Source organism: Macrobrachium nipponense, chromosome 13, assembly GCF_015104395.2.
Source record: "Macrobrachium nipponense isolate FS-2020 chromosome 13, ASM1510439v2, whole genome shotgun sequence".
NCBI lineage: Eukaryota > Metazoa > Arthropoda > Malacostraca > Decapoda > Palaemonidae > Macrobrachium > Macrobrachium nipponense.
This window is the reverse complement of record NC_087206.1, coordinates 78261824-78289395: the sequence shown is the minus strand read 5'-3', so window position 1 is coordinate 78289395 and position 27572 is coordinate 78261824. Positions and strand designations below refer to the sequence as shown.

Below are 27572 nucleotides of genomic sequence, written 5' to 3'. Positions count from 1 at the left end.
GTTCATTCTCTCAACAACGATTTCTGTTCATCATGAGATGCTAAAACAGTTCAGTTCAGCATCTTATGTATAACAAGGTATAGGGAGCATTTTTCTTACTCAGTGACTTCTTTTGAATGTAATTGAGTGAATGTTAGTACAAGTGCCTCATCTTTTTATTTGCAGGTAGTTTGCCATGAAACAAGTGCTTTAATGCACTCTGATGTTTTCTGATAATTCTTTACTACTTTACTCACATTGCCATATGAACAGAAAATATGTCATGTTAATGGAACTCAAAAATATAGCAGCACAAAAACAGCAAGGCAGACTGAATCCTTTGTCCATCTTGGTGGCTTTTTGAAGGGTACTGTCTTGTCATAATCTCTGCCTACAATATTGAGGATGAAGCTCGTGCATTCTGTGACACTATCTAGACATTTCTTTCTTGTGACGTGACGTACGAATACAATTTCTTTATAATTTTTTAAAGAAATTCATATGCTCAAAAGATGTATGCATCAGTGTCATATTTAACCCTTGATTTTTGTGTTTGAAATGACACAGCATTGCATCAAAAATGGTCCAAAGGGTTCATGCTACCAATATGGACTATATATTGTGGAAGGTTAATGGAATATATTTCTAGCTAAAAGTTCCTGATGGTTAAAGGTGTTTAATAGTATATATCTTTACTCAAAAGAATCCAAAATAGTAAACATATAAAATATTCAATAAATATGAAAAGCCAAACTTACCCTAATTTGGTTCGCATATTACCAGGTTCACGAACAGATTTTTCAAGGATTCTTTTCTGTTCCTTTCATTCAATAAATCGAGAAATTGCGTTGTGTTTAAATATACGTCTTAAATTACCATATCTTGTGATCGTATCAACCCATTATTTGACCAGGAATAGATTTATACTTATTACTAACCTTTAAAACATTGTGTAATTTCCTATACCACGATCCGAAGAATAGCCTTATTCATTTACAAATGCCTGTCAGTAACAATATCTATCGTGCATGCATGCCCTTCAATATTATCACCTAAAACACTTATAAATTCTTAGACTTAGCTGTAATACATGATGATATTATTTCTCTGAAGTTGTGTTGATTCCTTTACCCCCCTCGCATGTTGAGCTACCGTAAGGCGACGTTGACCTTCACACTTTAACAACTAAACCGGTACTGCCGGACTCTTGACTCAAATCAGTCGGAGACGATTGACGATCCACGCATGCGCGACCCGCATTCACCAACGACAATACTTAACTACTTGTTAAAGATTACTTAGAGTTAAACCACCATTTAATGTATTTAACCCTTCAAAACACTTAATATAAAAAAATATTATACTAGCACTAACAATTCCACACAATATATATATAATTTTGTACGCATCTTGCACTGCATAATGTTTACAATATTTCCCTTACAAACTAAAGATAAATGATTGTTTACTGGTCTTTATAAATACACTATCGTGATTCCATCTCGAGTCACGATACACTCCCAGCAAACAAAAGCAATATTTACAGTTATAATTGTCCTGCTTGAATGAGGGCTCTTCTGGCCTCAGTAGCCGCCTGTGCCGTTTTCCTGTTCGGTCGGGTGCTTTTGTTATCAGTTTTCTCAGATATGACAACATCAGTCTCTTGCCATAATTCTAAAGGATATATCTTGACAACAGGTCTCATCACTTAACCTTGTGGGGTTTTTAAAGTAACCACGCGCAAGACATCATCCGGTCCCACATGTAATTTGACAATTTGACCGAGCTTCCAATGACTTCTTGGTCCTTCATCGTGTATCAGCAACAACCAAAATCTCCCATTTTGGGCCTAAGATTCCGTGTCTTGATTCCCACCCGATGAGTTTCTCGGAGAGAAGTTAAATTAATTTTCTACTCGTCCCTCCCTTTTCCACAGGTCATCACATGTTTTTGTAATGTACAAAAAAATCGCTTTCCAACATCCTTATTTTTCTCCATACAGAGGGTCCTTAGCTTCATCTTTCCAATCTATGACTTCCCTAGGGAAAGATCTCAATCTACGTCCTAAAATCAAATGATTGGGCGTCAGAATATCCAACTGATCTAATTCTCCCGGTGTATAACTTAAGGGTCTGTCATTAATAATTGCTTCAAGTTCAGTCGCAACACAGGAAAGTTCACCAAAACTGAAAAAGGCCTGACCTATTACCTTTTTCAGACATGTTTTCAGAAGACCAATCAATCTTTCCCATATAGCTCCAAACCAAGGTGCTCTGGCTGGTATGAACTTCCATTTACATTCTATAGCATTTAGGTGTTCTTGCACTAAGGAACTTTCTGCCATGCTTTTCAAATAATCTGAAGCCGATACAAAGGTAGTAGCATTGTCACTTAGCATTAAAAAAGGAAATCCCCGACGGCTACAAAACTTTCGGAACACCATAAGAAACGAATCGCAGGACAAATCTTTTACTAATTCGATATGAATTCCTCTAGTAACTGGACAAGTAAACAACACAATATAAGCTTTTTCAGGATTTTGATGTTTCTCCTTGGTTAACAACGCTCCTGTATAATCTACCCCTGTAACGCTAAAGGGTTGTTTTCTCTGCACCCGAAATTCTGGCAATGGTGGAGCAATATTCACACGGTAGGGTCTCCCCTGTGTTTTCTTACAAATTATACAATGATGTATTACACTTTTGGCTAATTGGCGAAGCTGTGGGACCCAGTATTCCTGTCTCACACTTGCTACAGTTGCATTTACTCCCATGTGAGCTTGTAAACAGTGATGCTCCCTTACTATCAATTTTGTGAGAAAACAACCTTTTGGCAGTAAGATTGGGAATTTTATTTCTGCCGCCTGGTGCGACATGTTCCAATCTTCCCTCTGCATCTCATAATACCTTCTTCCAAGAAGAGATTCAATTGTACTAATAAGGTCAATTTTGAAACTTTATCCCCCTTTTCCAAAACTTTATATTCTTTCGGAAAGTATTCCTTTTGTAAGAGGATAATCATTTTATTTTTAGCTTGTTGAAGTTCTTCCAGTGTTAAACTTCCAGTTTTTCTACAGCCAGTTGATTTACAATTGTCAATAAATCGTATTATCCAAGCTATAGTTCTACAAAATTTATCCACTCTACTAAATCTTTCCCAGTTCAGCAGATGGATTTTTTCACTGTTCCCTACAAGATGGACCTGAATAACTTCATCCTGTGATTGTGTTTCTTTCACCCATGTCCTGTCAATAGGATAGGTGTGGTTTTCTGATTTTAACCAGGGAGGTCCCTCCCACCAAAAGGAGTTATTTCTTACTTCTTCTGTCCTTTTTCCTCTAGTAATCCAGTCACTAGGGTTTTCTGAAGATGGAACGTAAGAAAAGACAATCCCTGTAGTTATAGAGTTAATTTCCACTACTCTATTTTTTCACAAATACTGGCAAATTATTCTTTGTCACTAACCATCCCAGGGCAACTTTACTATCAGACCAAATTATTATTTTCTCAATTTATTTTCTTCAAAAGTTTCAACTATAAATTTACACAATCTTGCACCTAACAAACAAAGCCATTAATTCCAATTTAGGTACAGTCAACTCTTTAATGGTGCTACTCTACCCTTTGCCATAATCAGAGACGAAGTTTTACCACTTGCTCGATAGGCCACACAACCATAAGCTGTTATGCTAGCATCACAGAAAATGTGGAGTAATCCGCTTTCTCCAGATTAGTGCTTCTGGGGAAGGAAATACTGAGACTTTTTCTCTAAGTCTTTGGACAACTCATTCCACTGTTCTAATAAAGGAACTGACAATAATTATCACCCATTTCAACTGTTGTTTCCACAAATCCTGTAAGAATACTCTAGCTCGTATCGTAATAGGGATAAGCACTCCTAAAGGATCATAAATTTGGGCAATTGCACTTAGAATTTCACGTTTTGTTTGACCGGTCTTAAGATGATTAGGTGTTATTGTTAATTTATCATTAGAGATGTTCCAATTTAGGCCTAAAACTTATAGGTTTGTTTTTCTTTTGATCTTATACGATAAGCATCCGCGACAGTATTCAAAAGATCACTATTACTAGTCCATTCCCTTAAATACAAGTGCGCCTGAGCAAAGATTTTGTTTGCGCCAAAAAATAAACTTATCAATTCATCTTCACTGTTGGAGGTAAATTGAAGGTTGTCCACATATAATCCCCTCTTCATCATATCCACTATCTTAGCACAGCTTGAATCTTCTCTAACAGCTGCCAGATGTGATTTAATAGTGGCATTCAAAAGAAACGGAGAACACGTAGCACCGAACAACACCACCCTAAACCTATATATGATTAATTCGCTATTTGGATCCATTGGGTCTTCTAACCATAAAAACCGTGTAATCGCGGTCTTCTTCTCTCAATTGCACCATAAGAAATGCTTTTTCTATATCACTAATACAAGCGTAGTTGTTAGTCCTGAACTGCAATAAGACTTTGAGCAAATCTGTCGTAATATGTGGTCCAGTCCACAGACAGTCGTTAAGGCTCAATCCATTTTTGCCTTGTCTCCAAGAACAGTCGAACACTATTCTAATTGGAGTGGTGACACTATCTTTCCGTACACCATGATGTGCTAGATAGTGACATTTTCCAACCGAATTGTTTTTTATCTACCTTTCCAATGAACCCCATACCTCCTGATCCTTCAGGATTTTTTGATAGTGGTTCAGGTAGGCTTCATCTTTCTGAAATTTTGCACATTGTTGTTTAACCCGGCCCAAACGCCATGCCAAAGTTGGATGGGAGCCTCGGCTTATTAGACTTCCATGGTAAGGCCACAACATATTGCTTCTCCATTTCAGAATATACAATGGTCATTTTTCAAAGTCTTCTAGAACCTTTCTGTCATGTTCTTTCAATTCATTGCAGTCAATACCTACTTTATCTAAATTCCACAAAATATCCAAATCATTCTTACATCATCCAATTTATGAGTAGCTTTTCAATTACTTCCTCTTTAGTTGGCCTTAACGCTTTATTTAAACAACAGTTACTTGGGTTTTCCTGTACTGGGGGAAGCATTACAGGACCCTGTTACAACAATAGTTCCAATATGGTAGGTAACAATATCAATTTTCCAACCTTTCTAAATCCGGGGTGTAAAATGTTATAGACATTATCAAACCTACCAATATATCAATGGGTGCTTGCTTGTCCACAGGTAGATCGAAATCTTTTGTCCGCTAGACCAATCTTGGTTTTACACAACGTTTTTCAAATTTCGTTTAACATTGAATTTCTTAGCATACTCTGGTAATTCATCTACCACAATACAATCCATAATAATCAATCTACCCTTATAAGGAATAGAAACACTCACCGTTTCATATTCGTTCACAGGTTTGCTTGTCAAATAACCTTAAGGCCAATTTTCTCCGTGCCTTTAGATCTATACTGTAGATCCTGAAGTGCTGACCTTCTAATCAAAGGTTCGTTCTGCACATGTCTAACAACCCACGAAGACGTACCAAGTGTCTTCCTTTGCCCTTTAACACAATTGTGGCTGTTGGTAAAATAGACTTCCGTTTGGATTTTTGACCCTGATCACTTACGGAAAGTGTTCCAATTTGCACACCATTATTAGATTTATTTGCTGATTTAATTGTTGATTTACTTGCTGGTTTATTTGGTTCGCTGGTTTGTTGTTTATCACACAATACACGATGATGTTTTAATCTACATCTGTTTCCACAAATTTGTCTTTCACAATCTACACTAAAGTGCTTATTTGACGCACACACAAAACACAATCGTAAAAACCCGAGACGACTCAATTTCTTATCCCTACTGGCATAGGTTTTACACTGTGTCCACCAGTGTTCACCTTCACACAATGCACATTTTCTTGTTTGTTGAGAACTAAATTTATTAACAGTTCCTTTACTCTTAGGTCTAACCGATTGTGATTGATTCACTGTGAATGTAGATACTGTTGATAAAGTTCCAGGTTTATTAACATCCATTGAGACGAAAGAGCCTAGATTGTGAATTTCTTCTAGATATTTTTTAAATGTGTCAAACACCAGCCAATCATCTCCACATCTGCGTTTTACAGTTTCACTTACACTCTTAGGCAACTTACCATATAACAAAATGGTGTAAAGCTCGTTCAACTCCAAGTTTTCACTCTCCAAAGATCTTATAGAGCATTCAAAATTTGCTCTGAATGTTTGTAATGATTCTGAATTAGCAGATGGAGGCTCAATTTCTAGCAATCTTCTTACCAGAACTCGTTTAATTTCATCCTTCTTCCCATAAGTGGCTTGGAGAAGAGATATAGCTTGTGAATAGTTTGCAGCTTCCAACTTAAATCCTGAAATCAATTTTAGAGCATCTCCTGTAAGTAAACTTTGCAGATATGAAAATTTCTGAATCGGCTCTAAGTCCACTCGTTGGTGTACTGACACATTGTACAAGTTCCCAGAAGGGAATTCCACTCCAACACATCTCCCATTGTAAATGTGGGAGATCCAATTTTGGCAATCTAACAAATTAGTCTTCGGTGTGGTCGAGGATTTCCAGGAGAACCGCTTCCTGACATCGCTGTGATGGCATTGATCAACTTATACAATGTTCTCAATTACAACTTCATATTCTGCTTGTTCTTCCACCTCATTCATTCGATCTTCTTCAGTGGTTAAAGCCAATATCTTTTCATTCAGGTCTTGCACAATCTTCATTTGTTTTATGAATAAATCCTTGATTGAAGACAATGTATTGACATTACCTGCGGCAAATCAAAGCAGTCTATCTTATTTATCCATTTGGTGATTAACCACCTTGTAACCACCTCGTGACCTCACCAAAGCTTCTCTTTCCGTCATTTTTCCAATGATAATTATCAAACCAGCTAAAACCAATAAAAATTTCCAGACTTTCAACAATTTCATCCAACAACTGTTTATACAAAATATACGATTTACAAATATTCACAATTTCAGAAATTTTAAATTTAATAATATATATAACCACCCCATTAAAATACAATTAATCAACACACTTCAAGAGAAATTCACTTCAGAACTTATCACAATAATTATATACAGCTTATAACTAATGCAATGCAAGATGAGTAGTCCCTCATCCCCACCCCACTTGGTCCACTTGTGTTATTACCATTCTCCTGAATCAGCATCACTGCTGACTCTTTCATATATTTTTTTTGCTAGTGTTTCAGAGGCTTCTTGAGTCAAATGAACTCCATCATTGCCTAGATCCTCTTCAGTAAGACCATTACCAATGATATAATAATTGGTTGACTTACGTAACCTTTGGTTCAACCTATTTCGACCTTTTCGATATTCATCATAGGTTACATATCTCAGGGTTGTGCGGGGTTCTACAGTGACGATATAGACTATCTTGACTCCATCCACATTGGAGATATCATTTGCTAGTTCTATGATATTATTTCGAATATCACTGGTTGATTCAGCATCTTCACTATCTAGATCATTACTTCCTATAAAAAGCACAACTGCCTCTGCTTCACTCCCCTTTACTTCTTCAGACGAGATATCATAACAAGTAGCACCACCTTTTGAGCGTGTTATAAAATGAAGGTTTTCCTCTTCTTCATTTATTTCATCAAAGGCATTTTCCATTTTTCTTACCTGAGAATGTCCTAGGATCAGCACTATGCGTTTTTTTGTTTCTTCACTTTCATTATCTGATATGTCAGACATTCCTACGTCTGATGTTTCTATGTCCAACATTGTTAATAATTCACCAAACTGTTCATTAATGGAGAAAAATAGACCAAGCAAGGGTGTAGGAAGGAACTACCTTATAATTACTTAATGCATTATGTTCATTATTTTCAACAGCACAACTAGATTAAATTCCCATAGAATTTTCGTTTAAATAAACTTCAACTTAGCTGCTCGGTCATTAACAAGATGGCCGCCAGTGCGACTACGTTATTCTTAATTAATGCCGAGACTAGCTTAACCCAACAATGAATGCCCGATCATTGACAAAATGGTCGCCAGTGCGACAACAATATTATCAATGTCGACGCAAACTCACTAATACACAACTCTTAAATTTCACTTTCAACTATTAACGAATTACCGAAATTCAACAACTTTCCAAAATTATTATTTCAATAAAAATCACAACTAATGAAAATCAATTTTCATACTTTAATGTTCTCAATTAGTGGCAACGATTAACACTGATCAATTCAAAATGTACAACGCATATATGATTTTCAATCACTTAAAAGTTCATTTTTTTCCACAAATTTCAACCTTCGTCGTTGTAAATGGTTTAATAGCTGTTAAACATTTATGAATCTAAAGAGAACGAAATTACTAATTTAAATTTCACACTCGTGATTTCCTACTACGATCGATAAATACAATTAATCAAAATAGAGTGCAATTACAAAAGGGAACGATAATATCTTACTCAACAATTTTCCTCATATGATTTACGGCAAAAAGTTACGGCGTCAACGTTTTCTAAATTGCCAATACCATCCTAGCCTAGCCATAACAACCCGACGTAACGAACACTTTCTCACGAAGCGCAATACTGGTAAAACACCTATTAGCCTATAAACTCCAATATCAAAGTTAAAATATATGCGTTATCAATCAGTTACCAATTATCAATCATCACCCACAAAAATAATCAATCCTGGTCACGGCACCATTTATATCTTTACTCAAAAGAATCCAAAATAGTAAACATATAAAATATTCAATAAATATGAAAAGCCAAACTTACCCTAATTTGGTTTGCATATTACAGGTTCACGAACAGATTTTTCAAGGATTCTTTTCTGTTCCTTTCATTCAATAAATCGAGAAATTGCGTTGTGTTTAAATATACGTCTTAAATTACCATATCTTGTGATCGTATCAACCCATTATTTGACCAGGAATAGATTTATACTTATTACTAACCTTTAAAACATTGTGTAATTTCCTATACCACGATCCGAAGAATAGCCTTATTCATTTACAAATGCCTGTCAGTAACAATATCTATCGTGCATGCATGCCCTTCAATATTATCACCTAAAACACTTATAAATTCTTAGACTTAGCTGTAATACATGATGATATTATTTCTCTGAAGTTGTGTTGATTCCTTTACCCCCCTCGCATGTTGAGCTACCGTAAGGCGACGTTGACCTTCACACTTTAACAACTAAACCGGTACTGCCGGACTCTTGACTCAAATCAGTCGGAGACGATTGACGATCCACGCATGCGCGACCCGCATTCACCAACGACAAAAGATTACTTAGAGTTAAACCACCATTTAATGTATTTAACCCTTCAAAACACTTAATATAAAGAAATATTATACTAGCACTAACAATTCCACACAATATATATATAATTTTCTACGCATCTTGCACTGCATAATGTTTACAATATTTCCCTTACAAACTAAAGATAAATGATTGTTTACTGGTCTTTATAAATACACTATCGTGATTCCATCTCGAGTCACGATAGTATACTTTATTTCCACTAGGTTTCCTTTCCATTCCCAGATTAAGAGGAAAATTTGCGACAACTTATTACAGGTAGTCCCCGGGTTACGACGGGGGTTCCGTTCTTGAGACGCGTCGTAAGCCGAAAATCGTCGTAAGCCGGAACGACGCTTGGAAATATGTCTTAAACTAATAAAAAGTTATAAAAACCTTACTTGTAATCCTTTGGTTACACTACATGTTGTTTCCTGTAGTTTTATGTACAACCTGGAGTTATTTTCATAAAAGAATGCTGGTTCTTGAAGGTAAAAACTATTGTAATCCTTTGGTGACACTACATTCTTTGAAGGTTTTTTATGTACAACCTGGAGTGATTTTGCAAAATCTTGAGGGACTTACAGAACAAAAACAGCTGATTACTATTTACGTATCATATAGACTAATTAAAGTAAATGTATCTTTAAATAGGCTTATATATTAGTATCAACAAAACATTTCCTGCCATGAGTCAGAGGCCGTTTAATGAAACGAACACTTCTCTGTCCTATCTGTTCAGAAAATAAACGTTACGTCAATCCCCGAGACCATTGTTGCCAAAGCGTCTCTCTCTCTCTCTCTCTCTCTCTCTCTCTCTCTCTCTTCTCTCTCTCTATCTCTCTCTCTCTCTCTCTCTCTCTCTGATCAAATTACATTGGAAACTTGACATACGATTGCCCTAATATACGAATGTTTTGAGATACAACAGAAAATTTGCGAAAATACAAGCTTTGATATACAACGAAATATTTGAGATACGAATTTGCGATGAGTGTTAGTTGTGTAGGCGACCGATAAATGGCGTTCAGTCTGTTTGTTTGTTGGTGCTGCATGTTAACACGTCGTTGTTTAGTTCGTTGTATTTGCGCCTATTTTTCGTGTTATTTTGTCTATTTTATTATTAACCATGGGTCTCAAAGCTAAAGACAAAGCAGGTGATAAGAAAAAACCCAAGAAAATTATTTCGATGGAAGCAAAACATGAAATATAGCAAAGCATGAACGTGGCGTTCGTATCGTCGATTTGGCAAACGAGTATGGTCGAAATCCTTCTACAATATCCAACGATCAGTCAAGCAGAAGGAACTATAAAAACCCCCGAGACCTTGTTGCCAAACGTCTCTCTCTCTCTCTCTCTCTCTCTTCTCTTCTCTCTCTCTCTCTCGATTCTCTCTCTCCTCTCCTCTCTCTCTGATCAAATTACGTACTGGATAATGTCTCTCTTGGATACTTCGATTTTGCCAAATATTGAGGGCTACAAGAACAGTTGATTACTATTTACGTATCATATAGACTAATTAAGGTTAAAACGATCTTTAAATAGGGCTTATATTTATTAGTATCAACAAAAAAAACATTTACTGGCATGAGTCAGAGGCCGTTTAACGAAACGAACACTTCTCTGTCCTTAACTCGGAGCGTCGGAAGACGCCTCTCTCTCTCTCTCTCTCTCTCTCTGTGGTTGTACTTATACATATAAAAAAGAGAGTAATAGTAGTGCAGAAGATAAGAGGCAATTTGAAAAGCTATTAGATATGCTACTAGAATACAACATTCAACAAATAAATCACCTGCCAACAAGAAAGGAAAATACTTTAGACCTAGTATTTGTGAACGAGATGAATTATGTTAAAGAAATAATAGTTTATAATGCGAGTATTTCAGACCATAATGTCATAGAATTAACAGTTCATTCCAAAGCAAGTGAAAATAGAGATAAGCAAGAAATGAAAAAGTGGGGAAGGATATGGAAAATACAACTTCTACAGTAAAAATATAAAATGGTCAGAAATTAATGAAGAATTAAACAAAGATTGGGATAACATTTTCGTAAGTGATGACATAAGGGTAAATACGGAGATATTATATATATTGGAGAAAATAGTGGAAAAATATATACCGAAGAAGAAAAGTAAACATCATTCATGCATACCAAGAGACAGAAGGATCTTGTTCCAGAAAATCAGAAATGTGGAAAAAAGGTCTTGCAAAAGAAAAAAATGCATGGAAAGTTATAGAACTAAAAAGTAAGATAGAAAATGCAGAACAAAAGATTATACAATCAAAAGAAAATGAAAAACGGGACTTGGAAGAAAAAACCCTATTAAATATCAAGCAAAAACCCCAAACTATTATACTCATATGCGAAGAAGATGAATAAAAGAAGAATAGAAAAGGCCCTCTGAGAATTGAAGTGGAGATTAACGAATGAAAAAAGGAAATTTTGCAACATACTGGCAGAAGCGATATAAGAAGAATTCATCCCCTTAGAATAGATTAATTGAAGATAATGATATAGAAGTAAGGGAAGAAAAAATAGTGAATATTTAGCTGACATAGAAATTAATGAAGCTGATATTGTGCAGGCAATTAATGAAATTAAAAATGGAGCTGCTGCGGGGCCGGATGTAGTCCCTGCTATTTTGTTAAAGAAAGTAGTTCATTCTATCGCAAAGCCACTTGCAATATTATTAAGACAACGTGTAGATACAGGCAAGATTTATGAGAGCACAAATTTGCATATATCACCCCTACTTTCAAAAGTGGATCAAGACTAGAGGCAAGTAATTATAGGCCTGTGAGTCTAACATCACATATTATGAAAGTGTATGAAAGGGTAATGAAGAAAAATATTATGAAACATTTAATAAAAAATAATTTGTTTAATAGGAGGACAACACGGTTTCGTACCCGGAAAAAGTACACAAACCCAACTGTTAGTCCACCGTGAGAACATATTCAAAAATATGAAAAGCGGAAATGAAACAGATGTGGTTTATCTAGACTTTGCAAGAAAAGCCTTTGACAAAGTAGACCATAATATATTAGCAAAGAAAATTAGAAAACACAATATCGTAGATAAAGTAGGAAGATGGTTAAAAGAATTTTTACACAACAGAAAACAGATAGTTATTGCAAACGATGAGAAATCGGATGAAACCAAGGTAATATCCGGTGTGCCACAAGGTACGGTGCTAGCTGCAATATTGTTTGTTATTATGATTGAAGACATAGACAGTAATGTTAAGGATTCGGTAGTGAGTAGTTTCGCTGATGACACAAGAATAAGTAGAGAAATTACTTGTGATGAAGATAGGAACGCTCTACAAAGAGACCTTAACAAAGTATATGATTGGGCAGAGGTAAATAGGATGGTATTTAACTCTGATAAATTTGAATCAATAAATTATGGAGACAGAGAAGGAAAGCTATATGCATATAGGGGACCTAATAATGAGACAATCACAAATAAGGAAGCAGTTAAAGACCTTGGTAAATGGGAATGTTGTTACGGCACTTCAAAACAAGAAAAGCTGAACACATGATTATGCTTTATAAACATATGTTCGTAGTCCCACTTGAATATTGCAATATGATATGGTACCCACACTATCAAAAGGATATTGCACAAATAGAGAGTGTACAAAGGTCCTTTACAGCTAGAATAGAAGAAGTTAAGGACCTAGACTACTGAAAGACTACAATCCTTAAAATTATATAGTCTAGAAAGGAGAAGAGAACGCTACATGATGATAATTATTCAGGCATGGGAAACACCGACTAGACAAGGAATAATCAGAAATGATTCATGGAATCTAATAAAAAATATTCAGAGGAAGAGCGCAAGCAGAGGTAGATTAATAGTGCCCAAAACTATTACCAGGAAAAATAAGGAAGCACACAGGACATTAATCCACTACGCACCAGCATCGATAATGCAGCGTCTATTCAATGCGTTGCCAGCTCATCTGAGGAATATATCAGGAGTGAGCGTAGATGTGTTTAAGAATAAGCTCGACAAATATCTAAACTGCATCCCAGACCATCCAAGATTGGAAGATGCAAAATATACCGGAAGATGTACTAGCAACTCTCTGGTAGACATTAGAGGCGCCTCACACTGAGGGACCTGGGGCAACCCGAACGAACTGTAAGGTCTGTAAGGTAAGGTCTCTCTCTCTCTCTCTCTCTCTGATCAAATTACTGGATAATGTCTCTCTTTGGATACTTGGAATTTGCGTTGTAATCTAACCAGAAACTTCGTTTTGTTATTATTACTGGAAACAAGCAATGATTTTTTCATTATTTGCGCTTTTGGACTGTTATATGTAAACTAGTATGTATTCATTCGCTCGGAAACTAGTTCCGCATATGAGGCGTCACTAAAAAACATAGAAAAATACAACATAAAAAGTGTCGAAAATCATCATAATCTCAAAATTTTTGTTGTAATCTAACCAGAAACTTATTTTTATTAATATACTGTGCTAAACTATAAAGGATTATCATCATAGTATGCGTTTTTTAAAAGCGTCGTTAACTCGGAGCGTCGGAAGCGTCAGCGTTGTAACCTCGGAACAAGCGTCGTAACCCAGGACGGATTTTTCCATTGAATATTTAAGAAAAAGCGTCGTAAGCCGGAACCGTCGTAACCCGGGGACCGCCTGTACACGGATTTGGGAGCGTCATATTCCCCTTATATTGTCAAGTTTATCTGTTACAAATGATTTTAGTAGATTGTGTATTAGTGATGTTCGTGACAGTAGTGATAGTGATGCTAGTGTATAGAAGTAGAATGGCTCTTCTATGGTAGTGGGTACCATTAATATTTATGCTTTTGCCAAGTCATAGTGTTTGTTTGCAAAGACTTATCGTCTGTGAGTGATTTATGGTTTTTCAAAAGCTCTCTCACACTAAATGGAATACATTTTCGTATGTTTTTACAATGACTTGTATTTCTCTTATGTAGGTAAACTTCAAGAAAAGAAAAAGAAGCAAAAGAAGAAGCTTTTATCTGCATTGGATACAGAGCTGAATGAAAGTGTTTTAGATGCTACTGAAGGTGAGAGGGCATTATTTCCTAGCAATTTTGTTTTGCATAAAAAATTGCTCCTTTTTGATCAATCATAGAGTATAATGAAAAATTTTGACATCCAAGGTCTTTCAAGTTGGAATTCTGTGTAAGACTGAAAAAGGTAAAGGGTCAGATCACTTGAATTATGGGTGTCAACATTTCAACATTATGGAAGCAATTCATCAGTTGATAATGCTGAACTTACTTGTAGGATGTTACTCTGTATTCTATTAATGCATTTTTATGAGTGTAACTCACCCAGTAATTACATTGCTTTAGTTTCTACTTTGACGGCAGCTTGAATTTCTAAATTCACTGTAATACTTCCTCCAAAGTTGGGTACGTGAATTGGCTCCATCCAGTTTCTGGGGAGAAGAGGAACAACTACATGAAAAGAGCTCAATTTTGTTTTTGCTCTCCTAGAACCAGCAACGTTGTACAAGAGCAGTTTGTTGTTATCCATTGGATTTTGATCTTGTTGCTTCACATTTGGTGAAGTATTTGGGCTTTTGACTGTTTGTTACTGATTTTCGTTGGAATTTGTCGTCGAAATGCTTTAGTATTTCGACTAGCTTTTCTGTAAGAATTGCCAATTGGTAGTAGCAGTTTGGTAGTTGTGTGTTAGGTTTGCTGGTGTTTGCTTTGTTTTCACTTGACTTCAAGGAGTTGTAATCATTTGTTTTTGTCAGTTATTGATTATTTACTTTCTTAATTATGTTTGATTTGAGTATAACCTTTGCTGCACGTTCTGTTTGACACAAAGCGAAAACGGGCAATGAACCGTGTAAAAGGCAAAGAGAGGGCAACAGTGACTCTCACCCAGGCGGTTAAGAAAAAGACTGAATGCGGTCTTTGACGGGTTTTAACCTAATATGCGCATGGGTTGCCAGATCTCACAAGATTCCTTGCTTTTTCATCTACGATTTAACTGGATCCTGCTAGGCGCTAGAAAATGATCCTATTGTTAGGACCTCAGGTTTGTAGCCATGAAAAATACAATTGTTCATATACGAAACAAACCTTCGGTCTTAACATTAGGATAAATACTCAGTGCCAGCTGGAAACCGGTAAAGTTTAAAATAATTGTGTAGCAAGGGACTACAGGCGGTCCCCGGGTTACGACGGGGGTTCCGTTCTTGAGACGCGTCATAAGCCGAAAATCGTCGTAAGCCAGAACATCGTCAAAAATCCTAAGAAAACCTTACTTTTAATGTTTTGGGTGCATTGAAAACTATGTAAACTGCATTCTTATGGCATTTTTCATAAAAAAAACCTTCAAATATTGATTATTTTGCATTTTTGGTGTCATATTTCATCTCCCAGATGAGCGTTGTAGGTGTCGTAACCCTGGAACATGCGTCGTAAGCCGACACCGTCGTAACCCAGGAACTGCCTGTATTGGCATCTGTGCTTGGTCACGAGACATGTGGAGCCACCCACATACCCCTCATTAACTCTTGACCCTGTTAGTTATTTTCTTACCGCCTTTAAGAGAGGACGTGCTTTGCTCCGTCCTTTTAAAGCCGGTTTAGTTTGCCCCCTGTTGTTTTGAATTTGTTGTTTGGAATTCCCGGGAATGTGATCATGAAGCCTTCTTGTGCTGCGAGTCTTCCTGGATATCACAAGAAGCAGATAAACACCCTGATATTTTCTTTGACGATTTCGACGTAGAGTTACTCATCGTGTAGTAAGTTGTAGGTGAAGTAACTCTGAAGGTACAGTTAATTCGTTACCTGTGCTTTGGAATATCGCATATTCATATGGATTGCCTGTAATCCAAAGCTTTGATGTATCTGGATGTGCTTTGGGAAGTAATTATGACTAATTGTGCTCCTTTCCCTGCAGGGTGAGGTGTGCATCGCCATCTTGTTTTCGTTCCAGATACATGGGTAGAGAGGATGCAGGTGTGAGGTCAGCATTAGGCTTATCAAGAACCAACCCAAGAAGGACAGTTGGTTTGATATATAACGCTGTGATGGATGTCCCTTTTATCCTGATTTGCACTGAATGGCGGTCGGATGTGTCGCCATCTGTAAAGAAGCAGATAGTGCAAAAAGGCAGCCTTTAATGTCAGGTTGCTATTCCTACGAGAATAACATCAGCAGCCTTGCACTTCTTGTAGGGTGCTGGCTTCGCATTCGAGATGCTCAGTGACGTCATAAACATGGTGACCGCCATGACGTCACTTCACGGATGCGGCCTACATGGAGACATGCTTCCATTTTAGTTTCGACATACAAGAGTACTTTACAACTATGCTTTCGGGTAGGAGATTTGTAATGAACATTGTTTTTGAGGGAAATTACAAGCGTTAGGAAATATATATATAAGTCACATAATGGAAAAGATACAAATTTTTCCCTGTGTATCCTTCTGCTTAGGTGACTGGCTTTGATGCCAGTGCGTTCTCCTGCCAATCCTGGAAGAATAGGGGCTTCGTACCTGATCCTAGAGCCAAGAGGAGGAGTTTATTCTCCATCTTTGAGCCAGGATTGTTATATCCCTATTATATGAAAGCACAAGAAGCAGTTGTAATTGTCGAACAAGTGAATGATGGAAAGTAAGTCTAGTGTGGCTACTGTGAAGAGTTGGAAAAGGCTAGAATCAGGGACTTCATGACTGATCCTCGTGCCAAGAGGAGAAGAATAATTTCTTCTTCATCTTCGAGCCAGGACTGTCACATCCTTGTAAAGTAATGCCACAGAAGGTTGGGTTTCTTGATCTTGGCTGCAAGAGTACCATAAACAGCCTCACGTTTCCATCAAGCGTGATGACGTCATAGCCAAAACCGCTTGCAAAATGGCGGTAGTCATGATGTCTCAGCCTACTGATTCTCGATCTATTTCGCTTCCTCCGAACCTATACGCTTTCTGACTCTCTGGTACATACAGTAATGAAGCTTAAACAGGATCTAGAGGTGAAAATTGCTAAGAAAGACAGAAAGAAAAGGCGTGATTCGTCTGCTTCTTCGTCTTCCTCCTCTAGATGGCAGGCGTTGTAGCTAAGTTCGATGGGGTCACTGAGTGTACCAGTCAAGCATTGGAGGATACAGGATTTTGTGACTGATCCTCGGGACAAGAGGAGAAGAGTAAATTCTTCTTCATCTTTAAACCAGGACTGTCACAGCCCAATCAGCGAGAAGGTCAAGAAGTCAGTGGGTGGTAAGCTCAAAGCAATCGGACGAAGCCGTTTACAAGAGTCCGAACGAGCGATAGCGTCGATGGTCGCTGGGCTAGCGGCCGATGCGGAGTTGCCAGTGGTGACTACAAAGAGTCCAAGAGAGACTGCAATGCCGTTGCTGAACTTGATACATACACCGATGCTTTTACAAACGTTTTCCATGGACTCTAGATGTCAGAGTAATGCAATATGATAAAATTGCTTTCATTTTTGTATATAGAATTGCATTCAAGATCAAGCCATCAGTGGCCATTAAAGATCAAAGATGCAGCGGCCGTATGGTCGGATGCCCTTGACGCATGCAAATAGATACCTTCTCAAGTCCTACTGACTTCGAGATCGAGCCATCAGTGGCCATTAAAGATCAAAGATGCCGCGGCCGTATGGTCGGACAGCCATGATGCATGCAAATAGATACCTTCAGATACCTTCTCAAATCCTACTGACTATTTGAGATCGAGCCATCAGTGGCCATTAAAGATCAAAGATGCCGCGGCCGTATGGTCGGACGGTCATGGGCCACCCGGACGTTTCTCAGGGTAGGAGTGGGTTAATGCCTCCTGTGGCTGAACACAGTGTGTTAGAACCGGAGGGAAGAGAAAACCAAGAGTTTCTGGCTTCGTATGCAGAGGTGATTGATTTGATTAGTCAATTCAATAACCTTTCGGGGAGCATGGAGACACCTGCCAGTATGCTTCCCCCGGGGATTGACATAGTGTTTGGTTTGAAAAAGGATACGAAAGTGTATGAATTACCTTAAACTAGTCATGTAGAGTCCGTTTTACAACACGTAAAGTGCACATTGGCTAGGTTAACTTAGAATCTGCAAATGGGTCTCTTCCATACTGGTCTAGTTTCTATATTGAAGTCATGAACCTAACATAGAGGGCTCGAGCTTCAGTTGGCTAGAGCAAGGCATTAGAACCCATTCTTCAAGAGTGAGGTGGGGTGAAGTGATGTTGGGTACAATTCTGGGCTAGGTTACTTGAGAATAGCATCATGGTGGTTTCTGGCAATATAGAATTTCCCTTTGGAGGGTAGCATATTGGACATATGCCCGTATATTGTAACAGGTCACCGCATAAGATGTTTTGTGGTTGCGAAGTAACATTACTTGTGGAAAAATAAGCCATATCCTGTTATCAGATTAATTCCTTGGACAGAAGGATAATTGGGAGGTGTCTGAATAGAATATATTATCATAGGACATTCTCCTGGGGTTTTTCCTATGATATAGTCGATATATTTGTAAAAGGTAAGTGTACCTTAGTTTTTACAAAAACACTGAGCTGTTTATTAGCTCTCCTAGGGATGAGGGCTGGCCTGAAGGATTGAATATTTTTTTTACGTGGCTAGGAACCAATTGGTCACCTAGCAACGCGACCTGCAGCTTATTTTGGGATCCGAACCGCACTATATCGATAAATTATTTTCTATCACCAGAAATAAGTTTCTCTGATTCTGTGTTGGCAGAGATGGGAGTAGGACCTCGGACCAACGGTTTGGCACCACCGATAGGTAGAATTAATATCTCATGGTTTGGAGGTTGACCAGTATCCCTTTTTGAACTAATAGTTCTAAGTTTTTGGGTGTATAGGGTCACCTCGGACGTAACACGACTCCAAAGGTCGTTAGCTCACATATATAGAATGACTCTTTGACCGTGACTGCCTGTATAGAGGAGGTTTCTGTCCACTAAAGGCATTCGGTCAGTAGACAATGATCTGGTGGAGAGGTTATCAGAACAGAGGGAAGTATCTCTGAAATTACATGTATGGTGGTATACATTAGACTGGTGATTGGGCATTTGAATATCGCTTCACACTGAGTAATCTTCAGATGAATCAGGAGCAGTGAATTGGATGGGGCACATAAGAACTCCAATCTGATAAGTGAAAACATACTCTGTATCAGAGTAGACTTGACGGACTACCTCCAGGCACATACATCAGTCACGTTACAGGAAACTGACCGTGGATGGGGAACTTCCTCTGACCATGATAGAGTGGGAGTACTCAACAACCAGGGTTTTTGCGTAGACTCAGAAGTAGTTAGGAACATCAGTTCCAATTTGCCCCGGAATCCGGGATAATGAGTCAATGCAGCACAGGTCATGATGTCAGATACTTTTCTTAGTCATGCTCAGTACGGTGTGAGTATGTGTGAGAGACCTTCAGAAGGGTCGGCTTTTGACTTGTCAAAGTACTCTGTGGTTTTAGAACGAACTACATCACCAAGAACATAAAGGTGGTAGACGTAAAGGAACAGGCCAAACAGAGGTGATCGGTCAAGCCTACCCCTTGTTTGTCAAGTTGTACCAATGAGGTTATACAGAAGAGAAGGTCATCAGAGGAATATGGGCCTTCTGGCAATTAAGAACATATCTGTTAAAATGATCGTGACGGTTGGTCTGTGACTATCGAAGATAAAAATGAGCAATGTTAAGGAGGTCCCCTCGAGTAGGTTCCTTCACGTGGTGAGGGGGTAAGGGATTCTGCCTTCAAGTTTGCGAAGGCCGAATCCTGACGGAACGCCTACAAAACTTTTGGCATTAATTTGCGTGGACATTTCCACTTTCGAAAAATTTCTCTGCTTGGGTGAGTCTGGGAGGGGTTCGTGGTTTGGAGGGGGTTTGCATTCGAAGCTAACTGTGGGAGTTGTGGTGGTGAGTCTCCACCCAATACGGTTTGGACCCAAGAGATGGTGATGGGATTTTCCCATTGTTATCTTTAGGGCGGAACCATCTCCAGGGATCAGCCCATCGGAATCCAGGGGGGGCTGGTTTTTGGGATGGGACTCCTGGCTTTTGTCCGGAAGCCCACCAATATTGTTTGGAGTGGGGAGTCTGTCCCCATTATTAGGGGGGGTTAGAACTCCCAACAGGCAGATTGGCTTATACCTGGGCCACTGCAAGCATATTGGTGCTATCCCGAAAGGGTAGGGTATGGGGCAGACCGTGGGGAAGCAACTTCTACGTGTGCCATTGGTGGAGAATGTCGGACCCTGTCTAGTCCGCGATACCTTGTTGGTCTTCCCAAGCAGTTGTTGTGTGTGTGTGTGTATATTCCCCCCCCCTTTTTTTTTCCTTCAAACTAACATGGATAATATGTCTAGTACATTGTCCCCTGGATCCCCCGACTCTTTGGCACCGTTGACAACCTTAGGCTTGGATAAGGACCTCCCTTTGCCATCCCCAACCTCCTCCAATGAAAACATCAAAGATTCTTTGATTGTTACTACAAGCCCTTATGTAGTTCAGAACAGAGGAAAGAATAGCAGATTTAATAATAGAAATAAGAATGCTAATCCTGATATTGGAATTTTACTTGGATCTCAAGAACCTGAGACTTATAATAAATACCTTTCTCTTGATCTCGACAAAAGCATAAAAGAACTGAATATATTTGATGTCCATAGAGATATTGTAAAATGCATTGGCAGAGAACCAAAGATAGCCTCTCAAGGTGAAGGAAGCTTGCTTGTGGAAGTTTCATCACCAGATGAAAAGTAGAAAATTACTGTCTATTAGTGCTGTAGAAGGAAGCACAGCAAAATGCACTCCTCACAAAACAATGAATCAGTCTAAAGGAGTAGTGTATTAGTACTGAACTCCTACATTATTCTGAGGACACTCTCCGGAAAGAATTTGCTGATCAAAAGGTGGTAGATGTGAGACGAATCAAGAAAAAAGTATTGGAATATTACATCCAACACCTACTCTGATACTCACCTTTGATTGTTTGAGACTCCCTAAAGTTCTGAAAGCTGCATGGCTTCACCTGCCAGTTAGACAGTATATTCCCGCTCCCAGAAGATGTTTCCATTGCCAAATGTTTGGCCATTTGATAACAACATGTAGGAAAAAAGAAAGGAATGAACCAGCCATATGCTTTAACTGTGAAGAAAAGAGCATGGGAATTGTGAACTTACTCCATGCTGCCCTAATTGTGGGGGAGACCATAATGCAGCACATAAATCATGTATCAAGTATCTCATGAAAAAGAAACACTTTGTATCAAGACTCAAGAGCGCATTACCTTTAAAGAAGCAAGACAAAAGACTTTGCAGAAATTCAACACCCAGAAGTCATTTGTAGATGCAGTAAAAGGAAATGAGGAAAGACAAAAGAAATTGAATCTTAAAAAGTGTAATGAAGATAAAGAAGAAAAAATGGATGCTGGGAAAATTGTCAACAAGAGGACTTTAAGTGAAGAGTCTGTAACAATGCCTGAATCAAAAGTCAAGCACCTTGAGAAAGGAGATACATCCGTAGAAAAAGTTGATTCAAAACAAAAAATGAGTAAACCTCACCATCCTGTGGTTCAGCGACCCTCATAGAAACATCGGAATTAATGGAAAATAATGATCGTATCCCACTATCTTATCATACAAAACAGCAGCAACAAATGTAGAACCTAAGGCAAACAAAATGTTAAACTCAGTTCAGCTTGGTTTAGACAATAAAATTAGACTAGCTGAAAATGATAAACCAGATACTGCAAGGGTCGAAGATAATACTAAAGATACTGCTGTTTCAAATACCATCATAAGTGATCACTTGGTACATTCAAATGACCCTCTATGTACTCCTTCGACATCTGGAACTGTACCAAAAGTCCGTCACAAAACTCAGATGTCATCTTCGAAGAAAAAACCTAATAAAACGATCTTGGACAGGGGATCATCCTCTAGAAAATAGGTACTTTCTCTGCTATACTACAATGGAACTGCCAGGGACTTCGCGCCAAATATGAAGAGCTACTATGTTTGATTAATACTTATAATCCAGTATGCTTAGCACTACAAGAGACTATGCTAAGCAACAACAAAATGCTTACTCCTAAAGAGTTTTTTGCATTCCACTCCCAATTCCCTATACAGGGAAATTCGGGTGGAAGTGCTCTTCTTGTAAGACGAGATATTGCTCACTCAAAAATACAGTTGCAAACTCAATTACAAGCTGTAGCTGTCAAAATTCACTTAAAAAAGACTTACACAATTTGTTCATTGTATCTCCCTCCTAATAACCCAATACTTGAACGACAGTTAACACACTTGTATGAACAGCTACCCCGACCATTTCTGATATTGGGAGACTTTAATGGTCGACATGAACTTTGGGGTGACATTTTAACAAATCAAAGAGGAAACCTTATCTTATCATCAATAGAAAATTCAGATATGACCCTTTTGAATACTGAAAAACCCACCCATTTTCACATTCAGACTGGTGCATTTTCATGTATTGACTTATCTGTCACCAGTTCTGATACATTCATTGATTTCAACTGGGAGGTATTGGAAGATCTATACGGCAGTGATCATTTTCCAATTGTCATCAGAACTGAGAAATATGAGCCAGTATACAGAATGCCTAGGTGGTGTACCAATAAAGCAAATTGGCCCCTTTTCGAGGAACTCAGTTATACTGAACTAGATGCAAAAGATATGCCAACAATAGGAGAAGCAGTGTTCTATTTAACAATGATTTTTACGTTTGCAGCAGAAAAGGCAATCCCAAAAACCAGTGGAAAATTGCATCGGAAGCCTGTTCCATGGTGGAATGTTCAATGCAAAATAAGACATAAAGCCATGAGAGCAGCTTATACTAGGTACAGAAGACATCGCTGTGAAGGCTACTTGATCTCCTTTAAAAAGGCTCGAGCCAAATTCAGATGGCAAATAAAGCATGCGAGACGAGAATCATGGGCACTTTTTATATCAACAATTACCTGGAAAACACCTATGACCAAGATCTGGACAGTTATTAAGAAAATAGCAGGAAAGTACAATCCTAGTCCCCTTCCAGTTTTAAAAGTCAACGGTGACTTTATAACAGACTCAAAGGCTGTAAGCAATGTTTTTGCAGAACATTTTGCAATGATATCAAGTAGGGATGAAAATTCTCCATTCTACAGGGAGAGAGTGTTAACAGAGTCTGAAACACTTGATTTTACCTCTTTTAAATCTGAATCATATAATATGCCTTTTACCATGGAGGAATTTTTATTTGCTCTTGGTAACAGTAAAAACACTGCACCTGGACCTGATGAAATTTTATATGAAATGATCAAGAATACTTCAAAGGAAACTAAATATTTTAAGTATTATTAATAGAATTTTTAAGGAGAGTGGTTACCCTAGTGTTTGGGAAATAACAACAGTTTTACCCTTTGTCAAGCCAGGGAAAGATTCATCTGTCCCTACAAGCTATAGACCAATAGCTTTAACTTCCTGTTTTTGTAAACTTATGGAAAAAATGGTAAATTTTAGGTTGGTATGGTTTTTAGAATCAAAGAAGATTATATCATCATCTCAGTGTGGCTTTCGCCGTATGCATTCTTGCACAGATGTATTGATACGTTTGGAGAATGCAATTTGTCAGGCATTTGCTTCCAAGCAGCATTATGTGGCGGTTTTCTTTAACCTAGAAAAGGCGTATGATACTACCTGGAGGCATGGAATTATGAAAGTCTTGCATGAAATTGGTCTGCGTGGAGAACTACCACTTTTTATTAAAGTCTTTTTAAAAAACCGTTATTTTAAAGTGAGAGTAGGTAGTACTCTGTCTAATTTGAAAGAACAAGAGGAAGGAGTACCACAGGGAAGTGTGTTAAGTGTCACTCTGTTTGCCTTAGCCATAAATGGGATAGCCTCAAAAATTCCAAAAGATGTAATGGCAACAATGTTCGTTGATGATTTATCTATTTCGTGTGCTGCATCTAAAATGTCTGTTGCAGAGCGAAAACTCCAGTTGGTAATAAATAAAGTTAACAGTTGGGCAGCTGAGCATGGTTTTAAATTTTCCTCTGCCAAAACAGTTGTTATGCATTTTTGCCGTATCAGAGGGGTTCATCCAGACCCAGATCTGTTTTTAAATGGACAGAGACTCGCATGTGTACAGGAAACAAAGTTTTTAGGCCTCATCTTTGACAGCAGGTTGACATGGGAAGCTCATCTCAGGAGCCTCAAAGTCAAATGCATGAAGGCCTTAGATGTTTTAAAAGTCTTAGGTCATACAAATTGGGGGGCTGATAGAAAGCACTTGTTACATGTTTATAAAGCAATAGTTGCTTCAAAATTGGCATATGGGTCAGAAATCTACTCATCAGCTACGACAAGGAGATTAGATACTTTGAATGCAGTTCATCATGGGGGAATTAGAATTGCAACAGGAGCCTTTAGATCCTCTCCATTATCTAGTTTTATTAGTGGATGCAGGTGAAACTGCCCTTAGATTTGATAAGAAAAATTTACCCTGTTGAAATATTGGTACCGCATACAGAGAACTCCTGAGTCCTTAGCTTACAATACTGTTTTAAAAGGCAATTTTTGTATTTATGAAAAATATGCCTCATATCCAAAGCCTTTTGGATACAGGGTAAAATATGCATTAGAGGAGCTCAATGTAATAAAAGGAAAAGTAATTCCAGCAAAATTTTCAAGATTCCCTCCATGGAAGTTGCCCTCTGTGAAATATTGTAAATGGTTTTCTGGTTGCAAGGCAGACTGTTCAGGTGATATTCTTAAGCAGAAATTCCTTTGCCATGCTGAAAAACATGATAACTCAAGGCAATTCTTTACCGATGGCTCCAAATCCAGTGCAGGCGTTGGGTTTGGAGTGGTATACCCTGACAGTAGTGTTAGTGGTGCATTACCAAGTTGTGCTTCTATTTTTACTGCTGAACTTTTTAGCATTTTAACAGCCCTAAAGAAAATTGTAACTTTAGAAGGAGATAATTTTACCATTTTTAGTGATTCCAAGAGTGCCTTGGAAGCTTTGGCATCTTTTAATCCAGTACACCCTGTGGTACTGGAAATAACAGAGTGGTTGTTTTTATTAAAACAAAAACAGAAGGTAGTTAACCTCTGCTGGGTTCCTTCACATGTTGGTATTGTTGGAAATGAACGAGCTGATGAATTGGCTAAGTTAGGTACATCAAAAAATCCAAAAAGTATAGCAATTCCCTGTTCAGACTACATTCCTGAAATTAAAAAGACTGTAGAATCAGTTGGCAATTCTATTGGACAATAGAGAGTAATAATAATAAAATGAGAGAACTCACTGATGTAATCAACCCCTGGCTTTATATGTTAGAAGACCGTCGGAAAGAGACTGCATTATGTAGGTTAAGGATCGGCCACACACGGATTACTCATGGGTTTTTAATGAACAATGACCCTGAACCATTTTGTGAGGATTGTCTTGTTCCCCTCACAGTAAAACATTTAATAGTAGAATGCCCCAGCTTAATATCAGCAAGGAACCGTCATTTTAACGTAGTTGGAAGAATGGATCTTAAACTAGATGCCATTATAGGTAGAGATTTTAATGAGGATAAGCTTTTTAGTTACCTTCGAGAAGCAGGTCTTCTTGAAAAAATTTAGGTTAGTTTGGTCAAGATGTTTGAGTTTGTGTATGTGTTAGTATGTGTCAGTGTATATCATTTGCTTTTAAGTCTTTTTAGATCAGGAAATTTTTATGTACATAAAATTTACCTCCAATTGATATATCTATTACCATATATAATGTTTTAGTACTTTTAATATCTATTTATTTTGACAGAACTCTGTAGAATTTGGAAGTTTGCAGGGTGCCTATGTTGCTTATATTTTTTGTTTACAATTAATTTGAAATAGGTGTGTAGGTGAGATAGGTATTTTGTGTGTTTTTGGGTTCTCTGTAGTTCTCTGACAGATTTTATATAAACATATTTATAGCATTTTAATTGACTTTTTCCTTTGCAATTCCTTTTAATGATACGGCGTCAATAACCTCGTCGTTGCGACGCCAGTAAGAATTAATAAATCAATCAAATGTTAAGGAGGTGTCTGTCTGTTCATTGAAATTTGAGTTGGTTCTTTGTTATGAAAACCCACTTTCAATTTCCTGTATATATATAAGGTTGCCCAGAGGGCCTTGGACACAATTTCCTTGGGTATTTTGGTAGCTGCTCAACAAATGGTGTAACGCATTCAGTTTCAGTTTCCTTGGGTATTTTGGTGGCTGCTCAACAAATGGTGTAACACATCCAGTACCCCTGGCGGGTCAGTTGGTATCTTGTCTAAGAAGATGGTATGAATGTGAAATGGAGGAGTTAACTGGCCTCTTTCCCTTTCAAATTTCTGCCTCCTTTACTTCGGGCAGTAAGAAGAGAGTACCATCATAAGCTTGAGCGGACAAGATACAGGTGAGTGAAGTGGCCATACTGTTAGGGTTAGTATCAGGAAGATACCTATCAGTAGCAGGACATTCCTCTCTTTAGCAAGGGGGAGAGGAATGATGATAAACCTACATGAGTGGATGAATTGCTTTGTTAGGAGAACAGATCTTCTTATCTTCCTCGGATGCAATGAACTATGACATTGTGTAAAACCCAGAAATACTGGTCAGTTGTTTTGTAGAATTCTGGTACTCAGAAAACTGATCAAAGGTGGCAAACTCCCAGTTGGTTAATAGTACTTATCTCCCACCAAAAGTAAGTCTATGCTAATGTTAAGACCAAAGGTTTGTTTTGTATATGAACAAATAACAAATTTTGAACCAATTTGTATTTTTCATAACTTACAAACCTTAGGTCTTAACACACAAAGGCCCACCTCTAACCACCCCTCTATCAACTAACCTGGGTTGGAAGAATAACTAACAGGGTCACGAGTTAAAGAGGGTTATGTGGGTGGCTCCACATGTCTCGTGACCAAGCACAAATGCCAATAGTCCCTTGCGTACACAATTATTTTAAACTTTACCGGTTTTCAGCTGACGCTGAGTATTTATCCTAATGTTAAGACCTCAGGTTTCTAAGTTATGAAAAATACAAGTTGGTTAAAAATTTATCATATTGTCTTGGAAAATTTGTCATTTTGTCCCTCATGCAGAGGACAGGATTGCACAATTAACAATGCTTGTCAAGAATGTGAAAGCTGAGATGAAAAAGCATGGAAGAATTTGACAACTCATCGCAATAAACTAGAAAGGGATTGGAAGAGAAAGGCGGCTACTAGAGCTGAGAGTAAAGTAG

General features: G+C 37.9%; 1 protein-coding gene across 10 annotated transcripts in view; it reads left to right on the top strand.

Moving 5' to 3' along the window:
* Nucleotides 1–27572, top strand: part of LOC135225875 (nucleolar transcription factor 1-A-like) — a 176453-nt gene that overhangs the window by 101715 nt on the left and 47166 nt on the right. For 9 of the 10 annotated variants that reach the window (XR_010317108.1, XR_010317107.1, XR_010317106.1 and 6 more), the window contains one exon: nucleotides 14266–14358. The exons of the other annotated variant lie outside the window; for it this stretch is intronic. Coding sequence is in view for 6 of the 9 variants with exons in the window: in XM_064265435.1 (XP_064121505.1) it covers nucleotides 14266–14358 (93 nt within the window). In the remaining 3 variants the exon portion in view is untranslated. The remainder of the gene's footprint in view (nucleotides 1–14265; nucleotides 14359–27572) is intronic. 10 annotated transcript variants of the gene reach the window in all.